Source organism: Corvus brachyrhynchos, unplaced genomic scaffold (genome assembly GCF_000691975.1).
Source record: "Corvus brachyrhynchos isolate BGI_N302 unplaced genomic scaffold, ASM69197v1 scaffold115, whole genome shotgun sequence".
In the NCBI taxonomy this organism is placed as follows: domain Eukaryota; kingdom Metazoa; phylum Chordata; class Aves; order Passeriformes; family Corvidae; genus Corvus; species Corvus brachyrhynchos.
This window is the reverse complement of record NW_008239553.1, coordinates 8436793-8453135: the sequence shown is the minus strand read 5'-3', so window position 1 is coordinate 8453135 and position 16343 is coordinate 8436793. Positions and strand designations below refer to the sequence as shown.

At 41.8% G+C, this 16343-nt stretch overlaps 2 protein-coding genes across 2 annotated transcripts in view; one reads left to right on the top strand and one right to left on the bottom strand.

Annotated features, from left to right (window-relative positions):
• Positions 1 to 12011, top strand: part of LTK (leukocyte receptor tyrosine kinase) — a 97389-nt gene extending 85378 nt beyond the window's left edge. The window contains exons 25-30 of the mRNA XM_017742095.1: positions 1 to 35; positions 2351 to 2443; positions 3044 to 3145; positions 5049 to 5183; positions 5532 to 5622; positions 6251 to 12011. The exon at positions 1 to 35 is cut by the window's left edge and continues 28 nt beyond it. Coding sequence (XP_017597584.1) covers positions 1 to 35; positions 2351 to 2443; positions 3044 to 3145; positions 5049 to 5183; positions 5532 to 5622; positions 6251 to 7024 — 1230 coding nt within the window. The 3' untranslated portion in view covers positions 7025 to 12011. The remainder of the gene's footprint in view (positions 36 to 2350; positions 2444 to 3043; positions 3146 to 5048; positions 5184 to 5531; positions 5623 to 6250) is intronic.
• Positions 12012 to 12474: 463 nt separating this feature from the next.
• ITPKA (inositol-trisphosphate 3-kinase A) overlaps positions 12475 to 16343 on the bottom strand; it is a gene marked incomplete at its 5' end in the record, with an annotated part of 37521 nt that continues 33652 nt past the window's right edge. The window contains one exon of the mRNA XM_017741613.1: positions 12475 to 16343.

Here is a 16343-nt window from a genome sequence, read left to right as displayed (position 1 = left end):
TGCAAATATCTGGAAGAGAATCATTTCATCCACAGGTAGGAGAAAAGTCTCTTCTGATGTGTCTCAAGGTGCATGAGGCTCATACACTTTCTATTTGCAGTGGATTAGACAGGACTAATCTCCACAGGGGAGACAGATTATTTCCTCTACCAATACAGGCTTGTGCTTAGATGTCCAGGTGGATCTCCCTGGTTTTTGTTAGGAGTTAGGCTCTGCACTGTTCTTTGCACTCCTGGAGGGAGAGGAATGTTCTGTTCCAAGAGAGAGGGTTTACGTACTAATTTTCAGGCGCCTGCAATGTAAAGACAATTGAGAGTAGCCCTGTAGTCCACTAGATGGTAGTGTCACTCTGTGTTGGCTCATAAGACAATAAGGTGTTTATTTGCTTCCTCATCTCCCCATCTTGACTTAAATGCTTTCTCTATTCCACCAGCACAGGACAGTCCACAATAGTTGAGCCAAAGACTAGAGGAGGGTAGAGCAGGGATAACAGGACATAAAAACACATCTCAGGCTTCTTTCCCAGCTCAGTGGCTGAACTGCTGCATGGTGTTGGGAAGCCTGTATTTGTCTCTTCAAACTCCTTTTTACTCATTTGTTGAGCAAAAAAATGTTGATATAGCATGCTTCAAATAAAAACAAAATATTATAGAAGAGAGAAAGGTTATAGTTATCCTTTTAAAACTCCCAGTTGGGTATTGAATCCTTTGTTTTTGACGAAGAATTTTTTCAGCTCATAATGTTCCCAGGCACAGTGGGCAGCTGGATACCTTACTATGAAGTGCATGCTGTGTTCAGCCCTTGCGTGTAAAGGAGAGGAGAGCTCTTGCACACCAGAGGGACACACAGGCTCCAACCAAGCCAAGGTGCAGCCTGGAGATGAGCAAGCAGGCAACAAACTCACCCACACGCACAGCATGCATACCTACGTGTGGGCCTGCACAGCACGGAGATGGGCAACAGTGTGCAGGGGCTGCAGAAACCTAGGCAAACAATGGCAAGCAGCAGCTGGAGCACAAAGCCATGAGGCTGAGATATGGTAATATGTTATATGGCTTTATGATTGGAACATGTGAAACAGTTTTCAGACTCATTTATATTGCAACAATAAGGAAGTTCCGGTGGAAAAGGGTTAGAGTTTTCTGTCGTTAAAAGAGAGCAGTAAGAATGTGCAACAAGTTTTGGCTCTTGGATCTCTTAATGATTACATGAGAGGATCAGTATTCTAATTGGAAACTTCTGAGTTAATCAATACAGAATTGTTTTTTAAGAATCCTTACTGTAATAGTAACAGCAGCATATCACTTTAAAAAAAAAATCTCTGGGTCAATCTTTGCACTGTTAGATCTCTAATATAAGCAACTGGAAATGGATTCATTTTGTCTTAGCCAACAATTCAGTAAATCTGAACACAAGGAATTTCTCTCAGGTTTTGTATTAGTATTTGTTAGGGATGTCCACATTACTTAGAGTGGATTGGGAAATGAAGGTTTTCATTACAGGTATCAGGAATCCTAGGGGTAAAAGGTAGTGTAGTGGGGTTGTAGAGAGGTCTCTACAGCACAGGAATTGTCATCTAGGAATTACAGCTGATAATGGAAGAGAAAGTTGAACCTGACTTCCAAATCCTGAGAGATTTTTCAAGGCTGGCAATGCGAAGAAACACATGAGTTGTTCAAGGAGCTTATTTATCTTGGCAGTCAACAGGACCCCCACAGTGCTATGATTTTAATAAGTTTCTTTTCAGAATGCATATTTTAAATGAACAGAAATCTTTTAGCCTTGGCCACAAAGGCATCACTTCCATTTCTCACAAGCTAAACTTGCACCCAGCAAACAGCTGCTTCCATATGGAGCTTTGCTTGATTCCAGGGGAGATATCCAGAAGTAGCAAAGCAACAGATCACCAAATCTGGTTCTACGTATCTTTTCAAGCAGTTTACTAAGATTGTCCAACAGCATCACATCTGTAACTGATGGTGACATTGCTGAGATGTCCCCCTTTAAAAAAATAGAGCAAGAAAGATATCTGTCATAATGTGGTTGAAACAAAAGAAGTTGGATCTGTTCCTCTTCTACTGATGCTGTTTTCTGCTTTTGTGAAAGAAGGTGTGAATGGGGAAAGCTTGGCAAATGCTGGGTAGAAGATATAACTCAAATGCAGTTTAAGAATTGTGGTTAATAAAAATTATAATGTAACTGGAATTCTTTCTCTTTTTAACAGGGCTCTGCTCATTTGTAAAACGATTGCTCAACTAACACTTGCAGGACTGGGTCTAATATTTTTTTTTTATTCCTTTAACTACCTAAGAGTTTAGAATTAGAATTAATTCCTTAAATTTTTTTTAAGAGATATAGCTGCAAGGAATTGCCTTTTGACCTGTACTGGAGCAGGACGAATAGCCAAAATTGGTGACTTTGGAATGGCCAGGGATATTTACAGGTAAGTGAAGGGCAATTTCAGTTCTGTGAGTAACTCAGTAATCTGTGTACTTTTGGTCAGTCTGAACTGTCTCATGACATGTGAAGCAGTGGAACCATCCATTAGGTGTCTGAATTTGATGACCAGTTAACTAACTTGTGTTAACAGACTGTAAATTAGCACATCTATGCTTATGAACCAATCCACTTCGACTGTGGTCCCAGGAAACTACAAACACTTGTGGACACTAAACCAAGCATAGGCAAATTTATTAGCTACTTGATCATGAATAATCTTAAATTGAAATAAAATTAAAAAACCCCAGAAACCGCAATTCTTACTTTATGATGTCAAGAAGACTTGCTGCATTAACACCCTGTGCAAAGCACTAGCAAGTTTGATGTCTTTAGCTGCGCACAAGAACATCCTCAGTTTCCATCTCAGTCGCAAAGAGGATATAAAATCCTGCTTCAATGCACTATTTGTGTTGATGACTTTTCCTTCTTCTCACTTGGCCCCCACTGTTACATGCAATCCCCAGCTGCTGTTACTGTGGTGATCTTTTCTGTATCAAGCCCTTTCAGGCTGCGTGATGTTCTCTGTGCATTTTGTCTTTCCCAGAGCAAGTTACTACCGCAAGGGAGGAAGAGCCATGCTTCCTGTCAAGTGGATGCCACCAGAAGCTTTTCTAGAGGGCATTTTCACCTCCAAGACTGATACCTGGTAATAAATGTCTTTTAACCACTTCTGCTACTCACTGAAAAGCATCAAGAAATGTACTGCTCAAGAAAAAAGTGTGCTGAGCAGGAACCTTAAAAAATGTCAGAATTTCCCAGAAAAATAAGAGAAGTCTTCCCACTGCATTCAGAAGTATGGCTAAAGAATCCCGAATAAGAATTTAAAAGTCTAATGTAAATAGAGATAATAAAATTTGCTATTCATAAATGCAGAGTATCATATAAAGCCAATCAAGAAGTGAAAAGCAAAAGCAGATTAGATTTTGAAGAATCTCAGTTAAAAATCCAGATAAATATTATCAAATACTTCCCTTGGCCTTCAGAATCTTCCAGTTTCCATCAGTGACAGGGTCTGCTTATATACCTTGTAAATGACTGTCTCTGTACCACCCATGATTACTCTTTTGTATATTTTTTCTTGCTGCATATAAAATGACAGCAGATTTAATCAGAAGTCCTTGCTGTTTGCTGAGGAAGCAATATTTATGAATTGATTTCTCATGCAACTTGAGCTTTCTTTAAAATAAGCACTTCCTCAACAGTGGCACATTCATGCACAGGTGCTGGGGAATGGAAGCTTTCCAGTTGCTTAAGAATGCCTCTTTCTCTGTACAGTAGATCCTTCAATATGCTGTACTGAGACATTCCCTCAAATGCCACACTGACCCAGTTTCCTGAAGTTGTTAGCAATGCCGGAAGACAAGGGATTGCTTATCAGCACCAAACTGTGAGCAGCCAGCACTAAATATTTTGAAGGAAAGTGCTACAGTTCCTGTAATGGGCTATTATAAGTAACATGCATATACTGAAAATTACTTTGACCTTTGTAGCAAAAAGTGGCTCTGAAAATTCTGACCCTGCTGATCTCCTGGCAGAACTCTCTTGACTTCCTTGCGTCTAAGTCACACATAATTTCTAGTGGCACTGACTATCTGACCTGTGGATGTAAAAAAGCATAACCATATCAGAAATGCTGCTGCCTTTCAGTTTCACTGGATGTCTCTTCCTTGATGTTGTACTTGAGCATCTTGTTCTGAAACACTGATCCAAATATTAAGGAAACAATTGAAAGTCCCTGCCTGACCGTCCAGTCACACTCGCACCACCTGAGCTGGGTAGAGGCCCTTTCACAGCTACATCCCCCACACTCACAGTCAAGCCAGGTTTCCTTACCAGCTTGGCCACAGGTTTCCCATAGCAGGGGCTCAGAGGTTGGGATCCTTAAAATATTTTAATCAAGATGCAACAACAAAACAACTACTTGAGCTCGGTCCTCTGAGGAGGGACCCCAAGCAAAGGAAGCCCTGGGCTTTTTACTCTCACAGTCTAAGCGTGCCACAGTCTGGAGTCATTGGCTCCTGCTGTGTCTCTGAGTGTCCAGTCACCTGGCAGTGCCACAGGTCCTCCTCCCCTTTGTTTTGCAAGGTCACAGCTTCTTGCCTTGGGCTTCTACCACCCAGAGCTCAACCTGCAGCCAAGTTACCGGCACCAAAAGTATTGGTCTAGACAAACATCTCGAGTTTTCCCAAGTAAGGCAAGAAACATCCATGCCATATCTAACAGTTCTTTTCGGTTAAACCATACACAGCCAAGGGCATTCTGGCATTTCCTGCTGTAGTAATGATGAATGCAGCAGAAAGAACACCTTCAGAGTTGTTAAATATTTTGAAACCTCTGCAAAACTTGTTCTGGAGCTTGAGCAAAGGTTTTGAATGATTGGGGTGTCTTTTTATGTACACATTGACTCATAATCACACTAATTGCACATTACTGTGGTTGAACTGCAGCTTTGAAAGGTCATTGCTGTTGTGTTGCCTACACAGCTGCAAGCTAGGTTTGTGGGGCACAAATGAAACCTGATTGGTATTGTTGGCTGGTTTCTGACACAGGTCCTTTGGAGTGCTGCTTTGGGAAATTTTCTCTCTAGGCTACATGCCCTACCCTTGCAAAACCAATCAGGAGGTGCTGGAATTTGTTACCAGTGGAGGAAGAATGGATCCACCAAAAAACTGTCCAGGACCAGTGTAAGTATTTCTTTTCTCTCACAAACCAAGGTATAGTAGGTGTCAGACAAGTAGACAAAGACACCTCTAGTCAGGGAATGGTGATTGCCCTCCGTGTTAGGTGGGTATTGCTAAACGTCTCTTGACCTGCCTCTTGTATACAGCTTAGAGCACTACAGGATTTGCTTGAAGTAGTGGTTCCCTAATCAGACAGGATCCAGGGATATAGAAATTACATACCCACTTTTGCACTCCTCCTTTGGGCCATGTACCAAGCGTGGTTCCTTGGAGCCCTGATCACTTCATACTGAAACACTTTTTACAAAATAATCTTTCTTGATCAATTTTTATTTTTTTGCTTACTTTAAGGTACCGGATCATGACACAGTGCTGGCAGCACAGCCCAGAGTATCGGCCAAACTTCTCTACCATCCTGGAAAGGATCAAGTATTGCACACAGGTAGTGGTCTTTGGTATCGAGGTAGATGATAATCCATGGAATGCCAACTATCCAAAGACATTAGCTTTAGTCCCTAAAGCAAGTGAAGGGTCCTGACAGACTGATATAATTACTTTACTAGTGTGATGGTGCTGTTGGCTCTTTTCCAGTGTCCATCCTCACTCTCCCATCTTCCACCCAGCCAAAATGAGCATACACTGTACCTGTGCAAATGGATGCTTTTAGCTCTCAGCTTATTCAATAGCAAAATGTTCTTCACCTTGTGATGGAAAGGTACTTAGATCTCTTTCAGGTCCATATTCTGACCTTGCCTAATGTTTCTCAAAAGCCACAGCTGAATAGTTATGGAGTGGAGAGGGGGAATGAAATGGCACAGTGAATTCACCATCCAGTAGCATTTAATAGCTACAGGTCTGGATCCAACCTCTCAAGAGAGAAATTTTATACTACAGGCCCACATGTTAGTCACTGATTTCAGTGAAGCACAGTCTCTTCTCAAAGGAAGCATGTGAGTCCCAACAGCACATGATACCCAGATGGAACGGAGCACCTTGTATGACGCGCAGTATTGCCCAAACCTGTGACAGTCACCCTGAAAGTGTAACAGATTCTTGTCTCTGTTTTTCAGGACCCTGATGTGATCAACACTGAGCTGCCCATGGAGTGTAGCCCCACACCAGAGGATGAAGGAAGTACGGTCATGCGTCCAAACATTTCCAGTGGGATAGTGCCAATGCTGGTAAGCCCTTCTCTCACACCTCAGACAACACCTAAGACACTGGAATCCCACCATGCTGGGCACAAACTTGTGCAATGTCCACAAGAGCTACTGGTGGAGAACCTGAGCAACTGGACTGCCCGAGGGCCCAGCCTGCCATGCCTCAGTGATTTCAACAGTGGGTCGTGGTTCCAGCAGACCTCAAACCAGAAGTTGGAGCTCAGCAATCCATCTGCCCACAGACTTAAAAACAAAACAAAAAATCTTTGGAACCCAACCTATGGATCATGGGTGCTAGAGAATATCTGTCACTTGAGCCCCAGCTCCAAGCTCAAAGCAAATCCAGAGCGGGAAGACTCAGGCTTTGATGGGAATTGCAGTTCTCCTAGCTCTCGGGCATCTCCAGCATCTCCAGGTCGAAGTACCTGCCCTCACCTGGATATCAGTGGGATTGAACTGGTGAAACTCCAGACTTTCCCCTGTGGCAATGTAAATTATGCTTATGATGACCTGTGCTATAGCGCTGAGCACCAGCCATCAGCCTTAGCTGAGGTCAGAGCAGCTGTGCTAAGGAGCTCCAGTCTGCACAGAGATGAAAAGCCTTTTTGTAAAACAGAGAAAACGTCAAGAGAGAGGGACTCTGGTCTGTCTTTATCAGATGACCTGAGTGTTACTCCAGTATAGTAGAAATGGTTCTTCCAAAGATCAGGGAATGTGTGTGTCTGAAAGGACTGCTTCCTGTTTCACTTACTTCCTCCACTTTAATTCCTTCAGATGGGTGAAGTTTCAACATCAGGAATGTTCTGCTTCCTCTGTCTACCTACTGGATCCCCAGATTGTAAAAGACACTTGCATTTCTATCTCTGTCCTTCAAATGTGTTCCACTGAACCAGCTTAGAAGTGGAGAACAATGGCATTGCTTGTCTGATTCAGAATACAGTTAATAAGGAAATAATTCCTTCTCAATCTGCTCAGGTGAAAAGAAATGGACCTACCATCCAGCTGCAGCATTTGGATGGAAATAATGACCAACACAGCTTATGCTTCTGTCTGAACCAAGAATCCAAAAATGTGTGCTGTTGGTTGCAAGCAGCAACATTCCCAAGAGCTTTTTACAGTTCTGGTGAATTACTAATGCTTATGCACTATAAGCGAAGTAAAAAAAAAATAGCAGCCACATTTGCATCTGTTTTATTAGTAGACCTTGTGGAAGCTATTGCTCAAATTGGAAGCAGTAAGAAGAACGAAAGAAAAAAAAAATCAGGCTCCTCTGAGCATGTGCTTTGTAAACAAGCAATGAAGAGGAAAACATTTACCATCAAAAAAGCAGTTGCTGGTGGAGCTGATAGTATTCCTTTGAATATTGAAGGAAATGTGCTGCTTGCCTCACGGTGTTGCTTTCCTCACAGCTCTGGGCATAGAAGGGGCAGGTGGTTTTTCAAGGAAGGGTGAGCTGCATGGCATGATGAGAAATGGACTGTCTTTATCTTTTAATGGACTTTACTTAAGATGAATCTCATTTTTGTAAGTACTTTGATATTCAGCATTAGTTCCCTGTGCTATGTTGGTAAGCACTAAGCTGAAGTTCTTGGGTAACTGTCTAGCATTTGGTGTGCTGGAGTTCTTGGTTTTAATACTCTGAGGTAGAAAGTAATGCAAAGGAGAGGAATAGTGAAGGGAAATCTAATGTAAACCCTACTTCGGGTGTTCTTTATACAGGAAGGTTGAATAGCTAAATCATTTGAGAAAGCCAAAACCATGACTTGGCTTCACACAGCTGAGCAGGTTGTAATTGTTCCTTGCCTTGCAAGTGCAGAGACTTGCTGGTAAATGTAGTTGTTTGTTTCCAAAACAGCTCATTTCTAAGGCTTTCTTCAGTTGTTTAGGATCTAAATGGGTGTTTATGGATTAAAGCTGCAAAATAAGGAGACTGAAAAGGCAAATAGTTTGGATTGAGTCTGAACAGTCTTGGAAGCATTCTATCCTTGTATTACTCCTGAATGTCAACACTGTCTACCTACAGTGGCAAATTACATACTTTGTGTGTAATCAAGTTGTGTGGAGAGATGCCAGTTGTAGAATTCTCTGGCTCCTTTCTGAGGCAAGAGGTTCTCTGGTACATGCTTTATGCTTAGTGATCAGCTGCACGTACAGTCTGAAGGTGTGGGCCAGCAGGCGAGGATTTGCTTTGACCACACGGAGTTCCTGTCCTTTACACCAGTCAGGGTGGACACGACTGAGTTGTGGTAAAGAAAAGCACAGAGTGAAGAGTCTGAATCCATCCTCAGTGAAAGGCATCTTTGACACAGGTTTATGCTTTTTTGGTCTGACTTGATATCTGCTCCATGCTTTCTATAGTGTTAGACCTTTGACTTTAGAATGGACAGTTTTGTACAATGTCATTTCAGAGCATACAAATATCTTACGAGCAGGTGTCAAGAGGACAGGAGCAGACTCATTTCAGTGGTACCCAGCAACAGGTCAAGGGGTAACAGGCACAAACTGAAACACAGGACATTCCACCTGAGTATGAGAAAAAAAGTTGTTTACTTTGATGGAGACAGAGCACTGAAACGGGTAGCCCAGAGAGGCTGTGGAGTCTCCGTCTCCAAGAGACACTTGAAACCTACCCAGACATGATCCTGTGCCACCTGCTGTAGGTGAACCTACTTTAGCAGGAAGGTTGGACTAGATGATCTTTGGAGGTCCCTTTTCACACCAGCCCTTCTGTGACTTCCAGACACAAAGGGTGATGATGGCCACCTTTCAGCAAAGACCCATATGGTGTGGAAATAATTCCAAATCCATTGTGTTGTAAAATGACGGATGGTCAGAAGAGAGGGGTCCCTCAGGGGGTCCCTCTGTGTGGGGCAAATTTCAGTAGTAGTGAGCTGAGGGGTTTAGTGACCAAGGGAGATGGATGACCTTACCTCATGCCCTTCCTCCCATTTCACCTTTGCTTTAGCTCTCTAGCTTCTCTCCCGTTTAGCTCATTGCCTGTCCTGTCTTACATCCACGAGTTGCTATAGCCCAGTTAGATGAGGCAGAAAAGCCCATTTAGCTGGAAATTTTCTCATTCTTTCCTCTTGCAAAAGCTAACATTTTTGGTCATATTTCAGACTGGCTAATAAAAAATAAATGCATTTACTTTTAGCTAATTGGAATTTCATCAGTTTATCCTTACCTTTCAGAATTATTACTCTTATGGTTCATGCATTAGTAGTTTTTTTCCCCCAAAGGTGACCTATTAAACTTTACAGCAGTTTTGACTTGGCGCCAGCATCTTGGCCCCTTCCTCCCTGAATATAAGGCCACAGCAGAGTGCAGTGATCCTGGTTCAGCAGCAGTGGACGTGATGCCAGCTCACTCTTCAGCCCTTGTCTGTCCTGAGCAGAGCACTGGTGGTCATGGCCATGCTTTTGCAGGCCCATTATGAATCTGCTTTCAATTCTCCTTAGCCATTAGCAGGGGCTGGAAACTGGTGGCAAGAGAAGTGAAATACTGGCTTGTTCAGAAGCCGTGGGAAGTTAACTACACCACCTTCTCTTCCCAGAGACTTTTAATGAAGCAGGAGACACAAGACAGTTCTTCATATTTTCAATGTGGAAATGACTATACAATACCCCCAGATTCCAGTGAGAAGCAGGAGGATCCCTACTGTCCAGATAGTTACCCAGCCTGAGCTACCATTGTTTTCCCCCTGTGTAGCACTTGCCTCACTGCCATTCACAAATTTAGAAAGGCCAGTAGTGATAAAACCAGGGAAGCCATTGAAAAGTGAAGTGAGAGGAGAGCACAGTTCTATTACCAGTGCCATGGGCAGTCTTGGCTGCAGCTCTGCCTTCACTTTATAAACAAAGTGCAAGTCCAGCACATTGGACAAATACCTGTTTTTACTGAATAGCTGCATCAAGGTACTCATTTACACGAAGCACATAGACAAAGCCGCACTGAGACTGAACAGAATTCCATCCTGACCAGGATCTTATCCCTAAGAGTGATCAAGAGTGGGGTGTTGAAGAGCAACTGTAAGAGTAGGGTAAGCATGTATTATTTATTTCTGAGACAGACTCTGAAGGTTTACAACAGCATTTAGCTCACGGCTGTACTGAGCCAGGTGCAGTCTCTTCTAACAAGACAAGACTTGGAGCTGCAGGTACCAAATGGGCACTAAAAGAAAGAGCTGGGAATTTTAAAAGAATCTGCATTAGCAACCTCAATTTTGTACAAGCTCTTAACTCTCTCAAATGGAATTATCTTGTCAACATATTGCCATGAATCTTTGACCTGTAATAGTCTTTTTTAGATGCTGTTTAAAAACCCTCACAGATAATGAATTTTTAATTAATATCCTGGAGGAAATAATGTCAATATTGCTCCTGTTGTGATGCTGAATGCTACATGCTGTCCAAACCATTTTATCTCAAAAGAAAAAATAACAGTTGCAGTGATACACAAGACAACCTTCAGTCCTTCAACTCAGAGACTGAAACTTACTGTTTGCACAAACAGAGATTTCATAGTGCTCAACTGCTACCATTGCAAAATATAACTTACTTGAAACTGCTTTTTAAGGAGACATTTTTAGTGCATAACCAATGAGTTAAAACTATAGTGTTAAAATTAGATTACTTTGGCAACTGGGAGCCAAAACCCAATTTTGCTTCCTAGAGGAATGACATGAGCTGGAGATCTGGGATTAATTCGGTCCTATAATCAACATGAAAAGTCTTCCAACACTTCCCTACTGCAGAATCAGCCATTTATAGGGTTATAAATTGCTCTTCCTGATACGTGTCTTTTAACATTACCAAAATGGTTTTGTAATTGTGTGTATACAGTTGTTTTTTGACTGTGTTTAGCATTAGTACTTTATGTTGTTTCATACAACCTCGTACTCACATTTTAACGAAGGGACTGATTAACAAAAGATGAAACAATAATGGAAATTTCAATTTGTCTTTCTCTGCTTTCTTTTCACATTTGTTGATATTCCTGCTTCTGATTGCTTTGTTAGCCTTTCTCTCCTCAACGTAAATGCTTTGCATCTTCACTTTTTCCTTTAAACAAACAGAATTTTTAATTGCACAGATTTAAGGTGTTCCCCGTCATATCAACCCTTTTCCTGAGCTAAGTTCTCAGCTGATTTGCCCATGGGCTGGTGTGCACTAAGAAAGCTTTCCAAGGCTGATAAAATAGTTATGGGCTTTTGCAAGTGTAACTTATTCCACCTCCAAAACACTCCCCCACCTTCCTGAAAGAGAAGAAAAATGCTGCTGCTGGGAATACTGTTTCCCCTACTGTATTTGCATCTCCACAGCTGTGTCAGCCAGGGACCACACTTCCTTAGACCCTTGAGCTGTGTGAGGCAGTTTCTTCTGTAGGCATGGCTGTGCTCTCCCCTCCTGGCTGTCCACCCCTCTCAATCCCATGCAGAGACCTTAAGTGATGCCATACCTAACCTGTCCTCCTCACATCACATGACTTTTCCATTTACGTGAATAGGTTTTGATTTGTCATTACCTCTGACCATGGCAGCACTTCTGCCAACTTAACTTTCTGGTAACTACTGTACATAAGTAGATGACATGCCTGCTTCTATGCAATTTAAAGCTAGACAAGTGTATACTTCTATATTTGCAACACAAAATAAAGAGACACTAACGGTGGTTATTTGTTTCCCTCTCTTCTAAGCACTCTGCACACAGGCAAGAATACACTCTCTCTTGCTGAGAAGTGCTGCCAGTACTAGAATGTTGAGTGCTTCTTGCCCGTGTCCACACAAAACTGCCCAGGGGAACAGTTAAGTGCTCTGAGTCTGAAAAATGCCTCTTGATGCACATTTTTTTATATGCTGTAGGCTATTCACTGAGATTTCAGAGACAGAGCTTACCATGAAGGAAGCTGACAAGCTTTGTGTGAATCAGGTTCTAAAGGTAATGTATACAACAGGTTTTGGAACCAAGCTCCACCATTTGGCTTCTAGATGTCTTAGAATTGGTTTTGCTTTAGGAAGTACCAAATGCTAAAGACTAAAAGCAAAAGAAACACTGAAATATATTGTTTTTCTCCCTTCCCTGAGGAAATTCTTGAAGAAAAGGTATTATTCTCACATGACCAAATCACAGCAGACGTCTTTTTCCCTTCAGTCTCATTTATTTAGTAGCATACACACTTCAGAGTAACACACTCATCCAATACAGTCAATGTCAGCATTGCATTGTAGTGTTCAGAACAGATGCATGTAGATGATACAGGCCATTTGATCTCAGTACCTTAAGAATAACAAATAATAACAACAGCAATAAAAAAAGTAGCAAAAGCCCTCTGAGATACGTAAGGGTTTGGTCCAACTCCCAGTGAAATCTTTCCCTTTAACAGGAATGGGATCGGATATCAAGTGAATTTCTCCCTGCACAAAATTTAGAGGGATTTAATTTTTACCACTTCCGTTAAATTTCAGCCAAATTTATATCCCTGTGGGGCCTCAACACCCATAATTTTTTTATCTGATTTATCTCTCTGCATTTCTTTCTATATTGCACCTTCCTCCAAAGAATCTCACAGCAGCTTGCAGGCAATAATGAAGGACAGCCTCACACCATTCCTGTGAGGTAAGGAGGTCTATTCCCGTCTGTAAAATTGGAACAAAACAATGCCTAGGATAGTTGTCCAAGGCCAAAAAAACCAAGTCAATAATGAAGTTGAAGGAGAGAAGTCCTAGTCCTACTTCTCGATTCACACAGGAATGCAGCAGCTACAGCACTGCTGCATCTAACTAGTGAGTTTAAAGACCTTGGAGCCTAAGCCAGAGGTCATCTGTTCAGCACCAAAGTGCCTCTAGGCCAGCATCTCTGACCCTGCTGTGGAATCACGCGTGCTCAGTGTCTCCAGAGTGAGGCACTATTTCTGCAGATGCATTACGACATTCTGGACTTGTATGTGAACAAATTCCTCGGTTACCATACATCAGCTCCTCCTGTGTTACATGCCTGTGCAAGTGCATCATGTTGACCCTCTGGTAAATATAAGCTTATTCAAGACAACTTACCCCATAGTGAAAGAAGGCCATGCTGCTTCCTCACACTAGCAAGTGCATGTCCACAGGCACCTGTCCCATCTGATGAGAAACAAGGAATCTAAAATGTACCCTGGGGCAGTTTGCCCCTGAGCTCACAGCCTCAGCTCCTTAGAGCTCCATTGCTCAGCTGAAGTCCTACACCTGCAGTTTGCTATGGAAAGCTGCCTCCTTCTCTTCTTTCCCCTAACAGCAACAGATGATTGTGATTTCTTCCTTTCTAATCCCCTAGCAAGACAAAGAGCCATTTCAAAACTAACTTGCTAGAACTATACATCATCCAGAATGAGTTTCCAGATCAGTGTCTGCTACAGCAGAGATTTTCCTTTTTCTCTGACCTTTCCAGCTACTGCAGTGGAACAGACCTTCTCCAAGTTTTCCTCCAAGACCACGTACTGCAAACCATCCAGGTGCTATCAGGAGTTGGTTTTTTTGAAGCTACTAGTACCACATTGCTTTCAATTCTCCTTTAGAACTGGACAGTCATTCTAAAAGTTTGTCTTAAAATCTCAACTGAGATTTGAGCACCAACCTCTACTGTTTAGATCTCCCCTCCAGAAAACAGATTACATTGGTGCAAAAGCTTCACATATGCGGTAACAGAAGAAAGAAATTTAACTCTGAAGCTTAATTAGACAAACCACTAAATGAATTCTATCATAACAATCTTATTTCTTACTTTTATAATTCTTTGTAATTATGGTAGGACAGCTTGCAATTGCAGTCTCATAAAAAAGGCAATGTCATTAAAGTCCTGACTGTGAGACCTATTTACTTGCTATTGTCCTTAAGCACTGCTATTCTCTTTACGCACTGCTATCCAATGGCTTGCCTGTTGGCTGCAGAAAAGGAGAAATACTTTTTTTTTTTTAAACTGTATGGAATTCACTATGGATTCATTTGTGATCTCATAGCAGTTCAAAAGTTAGGAGGCATCTGGAATGATATAATCTGTGCTCACTGTCACTTCAAAATAACCTAATGTAAACACTCTGGAACTTCAAGTGAAAAATTCATTAACATACAATCATAAATATAAAACAGAGAGACTCTGGGAGGCCACAGAAGTCATCTGAATTTGCAGTGAACTGCAAAAGTAATTACCAGTTTCAGACAACTTCTGGTTTAAGATGAAATATTTCTACGTCATTACTTCCTATGCGATACCTACTCTATGTCATCTAACTTTTACATCACAACTGACCTTCAATTTTCAACACTGCTGCTTTGTTTAGAGGTGATAAAAAGTAATTAAATCTGACTGATCTTTTAGAACAGTAGTGTGTTACCCAAAGTAACTCCTTTTAGAAATTATTTTAGGCTCTCTAATTACAACTATTACAGATTTCATTCCAGATCTGGACTCTATAGGGCTTTTTTTGCTCATGATAACAATTATTACTGAAACAGCAGTTTCCCAAATGTGGAGTCACCTGCATATATCCAAAGTTCTCAGAATGTCTCCTGAGCACAGGACACCAGCAAAGGACAGGAATTTCTAATCAGCCTGCATTACTACCTTTAGATGTTGAAAGGGTTTGACCATCAACTGGTAATGTAAGTCTTACCTGCATTGTGAAAAGTTCATCACCACGTTATTGATGTTAAAACCCGAAATGGGAGTGAACGTGTGACTAATGAGAGTACTTATACTGCCAGTATTTAAAAACTGTTCCAGTGACTAGAGGCAACCATCGGAGAAGGTAGGTGAAGCCACTGCAAGAAAACAATTCAATCTTTCTTGATTTTAACCTAAAAACTGAATTTTCTGTGGCTGTGCCTGGACCACAGCAAAAGAATGAAGCACAGATCACCCTGTGATTCCAGATGGGGACTGGAGGATGTAATATATTGATATTCCTTCACCCAAACTGCTTGGAGTTAACAGCTGATACTTTGGAGGAAGGATGCCTGGGAATTATCTCATCATTGTGTAACACTGTGAATGCAGAAACATTACCCTCCTGATTGCTGTGCCAGTTTATATGCTTAAGTGGCAGCATCATATTTGAGAACAGGAACATGGCCAAGAAGTCACGTGCATTAGGAGACAGACAAACCATGATCTTAAGAGATCACACTGGTTGCTGACTACTAGTGTGTGCATGTGTATAGGGGTTTTATCTTCAAAGATAAACAAGCCTTGGAAAAAAACTTAGCTCCCTGACCAGTTTGTGAAAGATCATTAGTGATTTTCAGAGCTGCAGTTCAGCTGCAAGAGACCAAACTCTCCAAGTCAGTAACATTTCCAACAGCCCATCCAGTCAGAAAGTCAAAAGTTTTTGGAGACAATAGGCTGCTATTCTCTCCCTAGAGTATTTGTAATCTCCTGAGTGGCTACAGAAAAAGCCAAGGCTGTTCTTGGATAGAAGCAAGGCTAGGGTAGGGAAGAGGAGGAATGGTCAACAGCAGTTAGTCACATCAAGCCACTACAAACTGCTGTCTCTCTTTGCTCCCAGTTTCTTGTGATTATCGCCCATTTGCACCTTGTTCACACTGTAACATAATGCAGCAGAAGTCGTTGGTCCAACCTATAGTGTACACAGGAGCAAGAGGACTTGGAATTAGAGAGGAAAAAAACCAATCTGGTTTCAAAACTATGCAGTTCCCTGAAAATGTGTTTTTCCTGCCCTGAGTTCCCAAGCATTTGCCCTGGTTCACTAAGAAGTAATCTGGAGTCCCATTTTGCCAGAAATCAGAATCATTCTGGTTTATCACACAGACTCATGCTGGTGTGATTCCCGAGTATGGAGGTCTTCATTCTCTGAGGACCAGTCTCAAGTTCGTCTGGTGCAACACAGACCAATCTGGAGTGATTTATTTAGGTTCATAGAGGGCTGACGCAAAGTTAACTTTGATCACTGACTGCTGGGTTCTGGATGCAGCTCCCTCTGCACTGACGACCTCAGGAGTTTAAGAGTTAAA